This window comes from Castor canadensis, chromosome 17 (assembly GCF_047511655.1).
Source record: "Castor canadensis chromosome 17, mCasCan1.hap1v2, whole genome shotgun sequence".
In the NCBI taxonomy this organism is placed as follows: domain Eukaryota; kingdom Metazoa; phylum Chordata; class Mammalia; order Rodentia; family Castoridae; genus Castor; species Castor canadensis.
In genome coordinates, this window is record NC_133402.1 from 60,940,638 (window position 1) to 60,953,691 (window position 13,054).

Below are 13,054 nucleotides of genomic sequence, written 5' to 3' on the forward strand. Positions count from 1 at the left end.
GAGTTGGTTGAAAATTTTCTGGAAAGAAAAATGGAAGGTTTTTTGCATAAGCTGCCAGTCAACATCTGTCACAATGCTGGCCTAAATTTGGTCCCATTATTATTCCTGGGCCAATCCCTAAGCTTGTTGAATGCCGGAGACTAACTAATTGACTCCTCTTGGTACTGGGTCCCAGGTTTACCTCTGAATCAATCACTGGGGCAATGGGTATAGCAAACCTAATTAGCTTAAATTCAATAAGGTCCATTCCTGGAGATGGAGTCCACACCCTAATCCTCAGGGCTGCCTTAGCAAGAGGGAACGAGCAAGACGGCTACAGTGCCCATGACTTTGCTGGTATTCAATTCACCATCTCTTCTGATTCAAAAAGCAATTATAAAATACCTTCTGTGTGCCAGGCGGAGTGCCAGATACCAGGAGGACATAAGAAGTCAAGTGTTGCTGGGAAGAATAAACAAGGCAACTTATGCAAAGTGCCCGGTGCAGCCCTCGGCCACCTAATACATGCTCAGTGTTGTCTTCATTAAAATGAATAATTCATGAGCGATCCTTGCTATCCAGGAGAGGGACTCAAACTAATAAATTATAGCAGTGTGCGAAGAGGAAGCCTGCGGGTGGCATCAAGGAGAGAGATCACATAAGGAGTGTGCAAAAGGCCCAACCTCAAGAAGCTCATAGCTCAGTGCTTCTTAACCTGGACTCACATTTGATTCACCTGAGAAGCTTTTAAAACTCCCCATTCCAATTAAGTCAGTATCCCTGGAGTGAGACCATGCACCAGTTTACCTTTTTACAGATCCCCAGATGATCAGAATGTGAAGCCAAGTTCGAGAACCACAATTTTAGGCTACTGAAGACATAAAATGCCTACATGTAAACCATTTACCAACAATTAAAACCAACTGACAGGCTTCCAAGGCTCAGAACAGGGAGGGGGCACAGTGAGGCTCAGGGGAGGGAGAGGGCATGGTAAGCAGGAGCCTTGGGGAAGGTTCCAGTGAGCATTAGGGGACAGGGAGAAGCTTAGGGGACATAGAATAACTGAGATTTGCCTAATCTGAGCTATTAGGGATGGTGAGCATGTGTGAGGAGGAACTGTTGAAAGCAATAGTATGTGAGCAAACCAATATTAGTCTGGATCCAATCGGGAGACAGAACCCACACAGGAGTTCAGCAAGAGCAATTCAACAGGGAGAGCTCTCATTGACTTCCATAGGAAAGCATAAGAATTACTAACTTCAGCAGTGGATTGAAGTAACAAGGTGTTTGTCACTAGGAAGTATGGAAATATAGGAGCTGCATGTATAAGGAGCATCCACTACCCTCAGGGCTGAAAAAGAACCCAAGGGAAAGCCTGCCTTCCTTTGCTGAGATCTGGACTTTGTTGGCTCAGCATGGCTCACTGAACAGCAAAGGGCACATGGTGTTGCTTGTTGGAACTCTGCCTACTAGGGAGCTAGGAAGCCATTCACAAGAGAAAATGGGCATCTCACTGGAGCACACACACCACCAAACCTCAGGCAGTGTGGAGTTCTGGGAAAGTGGCAAGAGCCACTGACCTGAACCAGGAAGCAAAACCTGATAGTGTGCCCTGTGAGCCAACAGACACTCAGAAGACTTCCAAAGATCTTCCCAGGGAGCTAACAAGGCAGGGATTCAGAGCAGGCCCATCTTTCCTCCATATTCTGCTTCCTCTCTGGACAAAGCCTTACAAGATCCAGGCTAGGTCTGGCCTTGTGTGGTCTACTAGGGATGGATGGAAGTATAGGCAGTGGGGAAGGCTGTTGGGAGGAGATGGGCTGTAAATGGACCTCAGTGGAGGCCTGACCTGGAAGCTAGGGAGAAGATGGGAGGGAGGAGCTCCCAGGATGGATGTGCAACATGAACACTTTGAACACTTGCTGTGGGTGATAGTGGACTTGAGCTCCCACGGGACTCAGTGCCAACACACACACACCAGAGGTTTTCTCCTTCAGGTTTAGGGGACGCACAGTCACTGTGACCTTGACTCCTTTGCCAGATGGCACCTTGAAGTGGTGATTCCTACCCAATCTCACAGGGCAAATGCTTCTTTCTTTCAGGAGGAGAAGTCACCAAACCACGGTTTGCTCAGTTCTTCCATGGCAGCCTGGCCAGTCTCACCATCCGCCCTGGCAAAATGGAAAGCCAGAAGGTGATTTCCTGCTTGCAGGCCTGCAAGGAAGGGCTGGATATTAATTCCTTGGAAAGCCTTGGGCAAGGAATAAAGGTAAGGAAGGAGCTGGCACCACCCTCATAAGACATTGATTTATGAGGCTGAGATAGCCTAGAGCCTGAGCACACCAGGAAACGGTTGTTTCCAGTAGCACTGCACAGAAATGGCGCCATGGTCATGGAGATGTGGCAGGGGGTGGGCCGGGATGTGGGGGGGAGTGGGATTAGTGTCTATGACTTTCATAATGGACTTTTGCTGCCATCTCCTGAAACTCCTAGATCTAGATCACATCTTTGTGTATAGTCAGTCCACCACACCACAGTTGGCACCTGTTTGATGTCTCCCTGGAGGAAGTCGCCGTACTTCCTTTGTCTGTGGGTGGGCCAGGTGCTTTGTTGTTTATTTGCCTAAGGAACTGAAGCAGCATGCAAGAAGACATTTCAGAAACATAAAAAATAAATAAATAAATTAGGACTCTGTACAACACAGATTAGAAAGGAAAGGGAAGACCACCAAGGAGAGGGAGAATTAGAAAGCAGGTATGGGGGTCACTGAGTCTTACATTGTTAAGGTGAGGCACATGTTTCACTTCCAGCAATCTCTAGAATCAAAAGGAAAGTGAACAGATTCATGATGTTTATTGCTCAAGTAAAATTAAAATACTCAAGAGATCTGAGAGAGTCAGAGACAAAGGGAGCAGGGAAGGATTGACTTAAGGAGCCCCTGTTGGCCCTTGGTCCTTTCTGAATAAACAGCAGAGTCAACATCATCAATCACCATGGACCCTAGTGTGAGAAAGCAGTCCCTAGATCCACTTAGGAAGTCAGGACAGTTCACTCTCTGCCCCTGGGGACCAGGACAGCACCACCAAGAACCCAACAGCTATGATGGTTTCCCTCCTTGGCCATTTTCCAAGGGAATATATCTACCCCCACTTACTGGCCATCGCTGCCTGGTGCTGCCACGGAGCTGCCCTCTTGCCTTGCCCTGGGTCTGCCTTTCCTGGACAGGAAGTTACTGTCCAGCAAAATCACCCACCAGGAGCCTGTTCCTTTCAAGGTTCTGATGCTGGATGTCCCTGGAGGGGCTGGGGATCCAAACAATTGTGGTGCTCTTTAACTGTGATTACTTCAGGAAGCATTCCATGCACACTTGGTTCCAGGCTGGGTCCTAGGATACAAAAATGAATGCTCCATTCCAGTCTTCAGGGAACTCAAGAGGACATTTGTAATCATGCTTGAGAACCACAACAAGGGTGGCAACCATATTTCCCAGGCCAGGCACCATTCATTTTAAGTGCATTATGGATGTGACTCTCCAGGACACCCCCTTGACAAAGACACAATGAATCTTCCCGTCATTCACAGAAGGAGTTGAGGACTGAAAGAAAAAAGAAAACTCATGGAGATCCCAAAGTTAGTTAGTCAGGGAAGGCTCCCTAGAGGAGGTAAAGCATGAGCAAAATGTTCAAGGATAGGTAAGAATCAGGCTAGAGCAGGAGAAATGGAGAGAGAGCAGCCAGCCATTCCCGGCAGACCCAAGAATGCAAGCTATGGCAGAGGACCCAAGAAACATCACAGTATGATAGAATTTCTCCAAGGCCAGTGTTACAGGTACCCAAATTACAGAAGGAAAAGGCAGAACGTGGAACCAAAGAGGGAGGCAGAGATCATGTCATGGTTAAGATGTTAGTAATGTTTTTCTGTCAGTAACTAGGAGTCACTGAAGGCTGAAACTAGAGAGTAGGTTGTTAGCCATGTGGGGTTCAGGTCTTCACCATGGAGACTGTGTCAGAAGGGAAAATGGAAGGCGTGAAAAGGCATAGTAAGAAAAGAAGAGTTTCCAAATCACTGTTTAATATGGCTGAGACACACATGCACACACCACACACGCACATTAACTAACCACCTACTATTGGAGGAAGCACCCAGATGACCTCATGTGGGAAGGGCTTCTCTGACCTACTGTATGTGTTGTTTCCTTAGAGTTTTGCCCACCCAGGGCTACAGAGATCCCATCCTCCAAATCTCCATTTTTTTTCTGATTCTGGATTTACTGCATCTTCTTTGCTCTGAAGCATCCCATTGGGGTCACAGCTGCAAGTGCCAGTCCCTATAGAGCAAATAAACCAAATATGCTGCACTTAAAAGAATTATAAATGAAGAACCATAGCCATTTCTACAGAATAGACATAGCCTGTGGAAAAGGGAGGTGCTAAAATAAATGGCCCAAAAATGTGTGGGGGCCAGAGGAGGTTAATCTGGCTTTTCTGGGTACCGCCTGTTCAGAACCAAGTCAGTGCAGATGATCTGTCTTCATCTCTGGTGCATGGCTGGCAAGAACCAGAGCACTGTGTGAGAAGTTAATAAGACACAATTTACAGAGCACCCACTGGGGGCTATTTTACATTCATTATCTCTACTCTTCAAAACAAATTAAATATTATGACCTCATTTCAAAAAAATAAGGGGACTGGGACTCAGGGGCCTGTCCAAGATAAATCCAAGTTCTTTCTTCCTCACCAGCAACTCAGATTCAAAGATAGTCTTGGAAATTATTACAGATAACTTCCTTTCCTCCCCGCATTTATCCCTCATGTCTTTCCTGAATAATGACTGCTATTTTATTTGCCGGTCACTGGCCTCCTTCCACTTCTCTGACTGCTGGAAAGAAGCAAGGCCTTCCTGTGATTAAGGAGACTCCCCATCAGCTCACAGGGCCTGGCACAGGCTCCTTGTTACAATCTTCTTCCTCTGGATCCTGCATAGTTCTGGACATTTCTCCAGCATGGCTGGAGTTTGTAAAAGTTCTGGTGGCTGCTCTCTTATCTCCATATAAAATGTTATAGAATAGCCACATTCCTGAAACATATGCTGTCCTCATTTTCATAGCACAGCCCCTGCCATCGTCATCTTCCCAGTGTGGGAGAACAGAAAAAAGCAATGACTTTGGAACAAAACAGTTATAGATTCAAATCACAATACCACCATTTACTAGCAAAATGACCCTGGGCACAATATTTTAATCCCTTACACACCAATCCCTCATGTATAAAAGGGACCTAGTTTGTAATAATGTAGGAATAAATCCCCCCTAGTAAACCCAATGGGCTTTCAACAAATCATAGGTCCTTTTGTGGCAGGGGAACCTCTTAAGTAGCAGGTTATCATCTGGTCCAGGCAGGTGGCAGGTCTTTAAGAGAATGGCAGGGTACCTAGAGAGCCATAACCATCCTGTCTCGCTACCCCTGCCCCCTGGGAATAGTCAGCCAGAGCTTTGGGCAGAATCTTCATTGACTACCCAGATTTCTAGGCATCTGGAGAAGCCACCTGAGCCTCCAGGAGAGGTAGCCATTCTGCAAAGGCTATCTGTCTAGCAAGGCTCACTATAGCTACAATACAGCCTCCCATGGTACTGTAGCATGGTCACTCTTTCCTGGGTCCTCCAGTAAGCCACTGTCTCCTGCCCCACTGGTGATGCCAATACCATGTTTCCTGCTTAACCAGACCCATTCACAGAGTGGGGGAATTCTGCAATTAAGAAAATATAAAAACTAACTTTGGAGGGTTTTATTGATACTGCAAGAACTATTTTGATGGGGGGATTACTGCCCACCTTCATGCTCTGTGACAGCTCTCCAGATGTGCTGGCAGCCACATTAAGGTGTAATCTGAAGACACAACACATTCCCTAACCTGCATTTTCACAATGGGTCCACAGAGGGAAGGTGCCCTATGCTGATTGCCATGGGACATGCCAGCCCATCTCTCTAGAAAAACCCATGGAGTTTTTCCATTCAGCTCTCATGTAAGGGGCAGAGACTGGCCTCCTCTGCAGAGCTCCTCATCTATTGCTTCTTGTATGCTAGACCCTGTGACAAAGCTGAGGAAAAGCAGACCCTCCTTAGGGAGCAGACCCTCCTTGGGAAGCTGCCAGTCTGTTTAACAGACAGACAGACAGGAATAGCACCAGGAGACTCCATTATAGGAGGGGTGGTGCAGGCAGAGGAGGACAGAAAACCTCATAACATAAGTGGTCTTTTTTAGAAGAGTAATTCTGCATATTCTCAAATCTGAAACAGAATACTTGTGAAACATCTCAGAACTAACTATGATGCACAATTGTGTGAGTCAGGGCTGCATATTCTGAGCAGGTGACATATCCCAGGTAGAGATTTATCTATCCAGAGAGGCTGGCTGGGTGCTTCAAAATCTAGCACAAGGCTGCTTACAGCCAGAGGTCACAGCTCAGAGAGACCATGCCCAGGCTTTGAGAACTGGAACTGGATTATAGGGAAGGAACAGCAGAGAAGACAGGCTTGTCCCACAAGCAAAGACTCAATGCAGACAGAATTACAGCATTAGGTATTATAGTCTAAGCTATCATATGTTGAATACCTTGTAAATTCTAGGATTCCATTTTATATGGGTTGGGCATCCCTAATCTGAAAATATAAAACATAAAATACTCCAAAATCCAAGACATTTTTAGCACCAACATGACACCATAAGTGGAAAATTCTACATCTGATCTCATATGATAGGTCACAATCAAAACACAGATACATTAAAAATATTGTATAAAATTATTTTTAAACTATATGTAAAGGTGTATGTGAATCATAAATGATTTTGTGGTTAGACTTGGGTCCCATCTTCACAATATTGCATGTATATCCAGACATTCCAAACTTGAAAATAACCTCCAAAATTTGAAACACTTTTGACCCCATGCATTTCAGATAAGGGATAATCATCCTGTATACATTATCCATTTTGGCCTCAGACAGGTAGAGCTGATCCATATTTTAAATGAGAAAATGAAGTCAAGGAAGAGGAAGTGACTGGTCCAGTGTCGTACTTCATAGTGTGTACTAGAACTGGACTATGATAGTCCAGAAAGCCCATGGTCTTCCAAAGACACCACATAGCTCTGAGGAAGAAGAATCATGGCTGGGGAAGGGCTTACTTCCTCCAGCCAGGCTGAGATATTACAGTAATGACTCCAGAACATCAACCGCTTAACATGACAAGTTTGCTTTTCATTTGTTTGCCTAGAATGCTGCAGGTCATGGAAGTGGAAGAGAAAAGGCTAAAGCATCATCCCACAGGCATTTCTCTGCCTCCACCCAGAGTACCAGGCCTTGCTGCCTCTCCTATCTCATTGGACAGCTGTGGTCATGTGACCCTGCACATTTGGCACAAGGGGGCTGGGAACTGTGCCCCCACTGCACCCAGGAAGAAATGGAGAACAGGGTTTGGTCTGTACTGATAATGAGTTCCCCTGAAAAGCCAAGTGACTAAAAAGACTGAGGGTTGACAGGAGATGATGCTAGGTAAAATGTAGGTGTTGGGGAGACTCATTCATCTACTGGGACTTTCAGAAAACTAGGGCTAGGTTATTGGATTTGGGAATAAAAGTCAGGATCCCTGACTCTTCCCTAAGAGTTGGAGGCCTCAAGTAGGAGGTAACAAAAATCACTCACATGGTAGTTAAAGGAGACAAAGATAGAGCCATCAGTTAGTTAGGGACCACCATGCAAGCAATTATATGGTTCAGTGTTCCCAACAGTGCTCATGAAACATCCACCACCTACTAGGTCCAAACATCAATCAGGGTGCCCATAAGAGGACATTAGAGTCAGAACAGGAAAAGCTAATATAGATAGATTTTTCCTTAAACCCAAGAAAAGAAATACTCAGCCTCCTTCATAATAAGAGAAATACAAATTCAGACTACACTAAGATGTCATTTTGTCATGTATCACATTGACAAAAATCCCAAAGTCTGACAGCACATTCTGTAGTTGAAGTATTGAGAGAAAAGACACTCTCATAGACTGCTAGAGTGGATATTGACACAATTACAGCAATGGGGAGCTGGCAACATTGAAAATTTCAAGGTTCATGTACTCTTTGACCTAGCAACTTTCCTTATAGCAATTTACCCTACAGACATATGTGTGTATTTATAAACTTTATGTGTACAAGATCATCTATTTGTGGCATTATCAGTAAAAGATTGGAAATAACCCAAAAGTGAATACTAGGAGATTGCTTTTGAAAACTATAGTTTATCTATGTAATAGAATACTATATACCTGTAAAAAAAAACAATGAGGAAGCTGGTCAAGTACTGATACAGAAAGATCTCCAAGATACACCCAAGTAATAAACTAAAGTATGATATATGTTATTTTTAGTGTAAGAGAGGAGAAAGAGGCAACCTATGTGCACCGATAATATATTTATCAGAATGCTTAAGTAAAAGAGTCGGGCTAGAATAGGTTATGCTGCAGTAACAATTGACTTAACATCTCAATGGTTTATATAACAAAATTGTATTTATTGCTCATGCTTCATATCCAGTATAACTTGACTGAAGTTATGATCCATACCACTGTCACTGTAAGACAGATGCAGGCTGACGGACCACCTCTAAGAGAATTTTGCAGGTTTCATAGCAAAGAGAAAAGACACAGAAAACCATGAACTGGTTATTAAATCTTCCATAAGAGTGTAACCCAAGCAGTGTTTCTGCTTACATGACATTGACCAAGCAAGTCAGATGATTGCTAATGGACACAACAGGGAAGAAATATAAATCCTGCAGGGAAGGGATATACATAGTCATGCCTGTTGACAAAGGGGAAGGCACATACAACCCTCCCACCAGGAGAGGAAACAACTAATTATGTACAATAATTAAATCTAACTGTAAGAAATATATTAATAATGATTACCCATGGGACTGAACTGTGGAAACTGGGTGAATGGGAGATAAGAGTAAGATGGACACTTACCCCATATATACTTTTGAACCAAGTGAATACATTATCTGTTCAGAAAAGTAAATAATTGTCAAGTAAGTGAGGTACCTACACAAAAACATTCACGTCCCCCTTACCCTCTTACCTGTTACATGAATACTGAATACATAGTCTGAATCCAGATATATTCTTGACATCTTATTGATAATAATTCCAAATAATTCTTGTTCAGAAATGTGTCAGAATCAGTAACTCACAGAAGTACAAAGGCAGTTCTCTGTTCCATTTATTCAAAGATGAGCAACTGGGCATGGTGAAGAGCAAGAGTCTGGACCTAGCTTGAGCACCCAAGTCACTCTGTGGGGAACATTGTGGCCACATGGGTCTTCACCAAATGTGAGATAGCAGGGACTTAGGGTGGAACGGATGAATAAGGAATGCCCATGTGACCAATGGGTAAAACTCATGGAAAGCCATGATATCTGGAAGAAAAGGAAAAACCATTAACTGAAAAATGATCACAAAGGTTGAAAGTTAAGAAGCTGCATCTTGGGCCAAGAAGTGGATGGAGTGCAGCAGGAGCAGTTCAAGGTCAAAGTCAAGAACATCAGAAGGAGCCAACACCCAAGTTTTGGACTTGAGCTGAGTGACTAGGAAACCCAAAGGCTGAAACTCACTAATCCAGACCACCTGGGTGACATAGAGCTTGGGTCACCCTTCACCAAGGCCTGGGCTACAGGAGCACTGTGCCTGGGTTTTCAGAATTCGCTCCTGTGGCTCAGGCCAATATGACCAGGAGTTTCAAATCCTGGGGGAGAACTCCCAGGAGGGTCCCAAAGCCCACCAGAGAGCAGCAGGAATTGCTGGTGAGGTTAAAACAATCTTTGTGCACATGACAACTTCATTGGCAGATACTCTGGAGATGGCCCAGGAGTTGGAGAGCTTCTAGGGCACTCTCCCTATTGCTGATCATTCTCTCCCATGATGCCCACTTCTTTCTTCCAGTATCACTTCAACCCCTCTCAGTCCGTCCTTGTGATGGAAGGTGATGATATTGGGAACATCAACCGAGCCCTCCAGAAGGTCTCCTACATCAACTCCAGGCAGTTCCCAACGGCTGGCGTGCGGCGCCTCAGAGTCTCTTCCAAAGTCCAGTAAGTGGACACCCCATCAGCATAGGGCCCACTGAGGCAACAGTGATGGTCCCTTGGGAATGTTCCCTGCAGACAAATTTGCCTTTCTCCAGCTGTCTTCAACTCTGCAGTCCCTACTGGGATGCCTTGATGGATCTGTGTTCTCCATTTGCTTTTTAAGGGAACTCTTACGTTGTTTTGCCAACTCAAATCTACCTTTCTGTATTTTATTCCATATCTAATCTGATGCCTGGAAGGCACTTCTTCCTATAAATTCTCAAACAGCTGGGTTTGAAGTGGTCTGATTTAAGGGCACACCACCTGGTGCATGGTAGGTACTTGACAAATGTCTATTAATTGAATTAAACTAACTAACCCAGCTTCGTAGAGTTCCTAAATATTCTAGGTAAGCTAGAGAAAGAAAAGAAAGAGCCTGGTTCTTGTTCCCAGGCATCAGACTTAAATTGGTAAGATGAAATGGTTACTGAAGTCTTTGGACAACTCATTTACTGGCCTATCAAACCACTTCTCAGACACCCCAGCTACCTGGGAGGACTGCTAGGAAGGAGACACCCCAGAGGCTCCCAGAAAGGGGAAGTGAAGTCACCAGGTACCTAAGGCAGAAGGAATTAAGCAAGGAGGAACAAGAGTAGAAAAGATGAGCTGACTGCCACATTGCTGGGGCCTGGGAGAGGTGACCATAGGAGACTGTGACACTCAACAGAGCAATGAAAGGGTCTTCCCACCTCTGAAAGCCCAGGGGTAGATGAAGGCACCTCTGAGTCAGCTCCACATTGGAGCAACAAAGGGGGACCAGATTGACCAGTGTTCGGCTCTGAGACCAGGCTTCTCTGAGCTGCAAGGAGAGGGGGACCCACTGGGGTTGGCATGGAAGAGGTAGAAGAAAACTGGGAGCAAGAACCCACCACAGCTCCTATATCTTCCCAACCCAATCAGACTGCTTTACCCTGGGGGCTCTTCCCACAGCATCTGAAAAGATGGCTGCCTCTAGGGGGACCAGCCAGCATTTCCAGAACATTCCTAGGCTTGCTTGATTTAGCTCAAGTCTTTGGCCTCGATGACAGTGGGGACTACCAATGACACACAGTCCCCAAGAAGTCTGAGGAGAGAGTCAGATCAACTAATCTCCACTGAGCTCAAACCATGACACAGAGTCAGGGCCACTTCTTTTCTAGAATCTTCTGTATTTAATCCTTATTCCTGGGGGGGTAATTAGTGCTATTCCTTTGTATAAATGAAGAAATGAGATTGACAGCAGTCAATTACCCAGCCCACAAATGGCAGAGCAGGCTGTGAACCTTGTCTGCCTAACTTCCCAGGCTTGGATCTTGTTGTCACAAGATACATTTGTGGCAGCATACCAGGGAAAAGGAGGGTAATTGCGGTGTTCCTGTGCTGCTGCTGCCCCTGGAAGAGATGCATTTGTGTGATTCCACAACAAAGAAGGAATGTATATGCTGAAGCAGGAAAGTTTAGCCTTGGGATCTCATTTGGTAAGAGAGCTATAACAAACCAGTTAGACAATTTGCTTATCCAATACTAATGTGCATAACAAGCAGTTGCTATCTAATTAATGTTGTCATTGATTAGTTTGTTAAAGGATAATGAAAGCTTTCATGGTTTCTTGTTGCTGCCATGGAAAATTCTCATTCCTCCCAGGAGTGGATCTTTTAAGTCTTTGCATTGCTAGTAGTTTGGATTATAATGCGATTTCAAATTTGAAAGTCTTTTGGCATCCTCAGAGACTCCTAACAATCAGGATACCTTGACAAGGACTAGAGGTGGCCACCCCTTGCTGGTGGATAGTTAAAAACACTCGCTCGCCAGTGCTGTGACTGAAGGTATTTTCCCAGGTGCTTTGGGGAAGACGTGTGCATCAGTATCCCAGACTTGGATGCCTTTGTGATGGTTCTACAGGCCGTTGAGCCCCAGATCACCCTCCAGGGCACAGATCGCCTCTGGAGACCTGCAGCCCAGTTTGAAAGTGCCAGAGGAGTGGTCCTCTTCCCTGACATCAAGATCGTGAGCACCTTTGCCAAAGCACAGACACCTGGGGACATGAAAACAACAGGTATAAGTGTATATGGGGTCCTGAGGAGGGTGGGCCTTAATTTCTTACAGCTATAGAAAATCGTAGTGCAGGATGACAGCATTGCTTACCATGGCAGTTATAATAGCAAAACAAATTAACAAAGCTGGAAACAACCCAGATGAACAACAGGAGGGGAATGATAGAAAACTGGAGGGAAGGCATTTGTGCTAAATGCTAAGTGTTAATAAGCAAGATGCAAAATTACATAGTATCCACACAGCGTGATTCATCCATGGAAGAAGGAAAATGCCAAGAAGGAAACGCACCTAATGCTAGCAGTGATGCTCTCTGAGAAACACGAGGAGAACCAATTTGTTCTTGCTTCTTTTCACTTTTCTGCAACTGCAAAAGTGTTCTATGAGGGCCATGTGTTAGTCCAGTCATCAGAGGAAAAGCTAAGGATGCAGACAGAAAATCTAACTTCATTTTAACGTACACAGTCAAAGTTGGGTCTTATTCAGCAATCAGTCTCTAAGCTCCCAGGAAACTTCTGAGTTGTTATTTCTACCAGTTTCATTACTGGGAGGATTGCTCATAGAAAGAGTAATTTAAATTATCTGCCAGGGAGAAACAGTTTCACTGAAAAGTATGGTATGTGCTAGGGGGAAAGGAAGGGAAGGGAGGAAGCAAAAAACCAAGGAGGGAGGAGGAAGGCAGAAATCCTTCCTTTTGCTGCTCAGAGGGACTCAGGATTGGAAAGGAAATGCCCATTTCAAAAGCATCTTTTGCTGCCTCTTCCAAGAGAACTCTTTCAACTCTCCCTCTTCCCCTCTGAAAGCCACAGCTAATGATGTGCTGGTGCCAGTGGGTGTGAATCCCTGAAGAGCTGCTTCTGTAATAATCCT

The 13,054-nt window shown here is 44.8% G+C and overlaps 1 protein-coding gene across 1 annotated transcript in view; it reads left to right on the forward strand.

Moving 5' to 3' along the window:
* Clstn2 (calsyntenin 2) overlaps nucleotides 1-13,054 on the forward strand; it is a 565,999-nt gene that overhangs the window by 535,971 nt on the left and 16,974 nt on the right. The window contains exons 10-12 of the mRNA XM_074060266.1: nucleotides 2,082-2,248; nucleotides 9,969-10,117; nucleotides 11,971-12,188. Of these exons, the coding sequence (XP_073916367.1) occupies nucleotides 2,082-2,248; nucleotides 9,969-10,117; nucleotides 11,971-12,188 (534 nt within the window). The remainder of the gene's footprint in view (nucleotides 1-2,081; nucleotides 2,249-9,968; nucleotides 10,118-11,970; nucleotides 12,189-13,054) is intronic.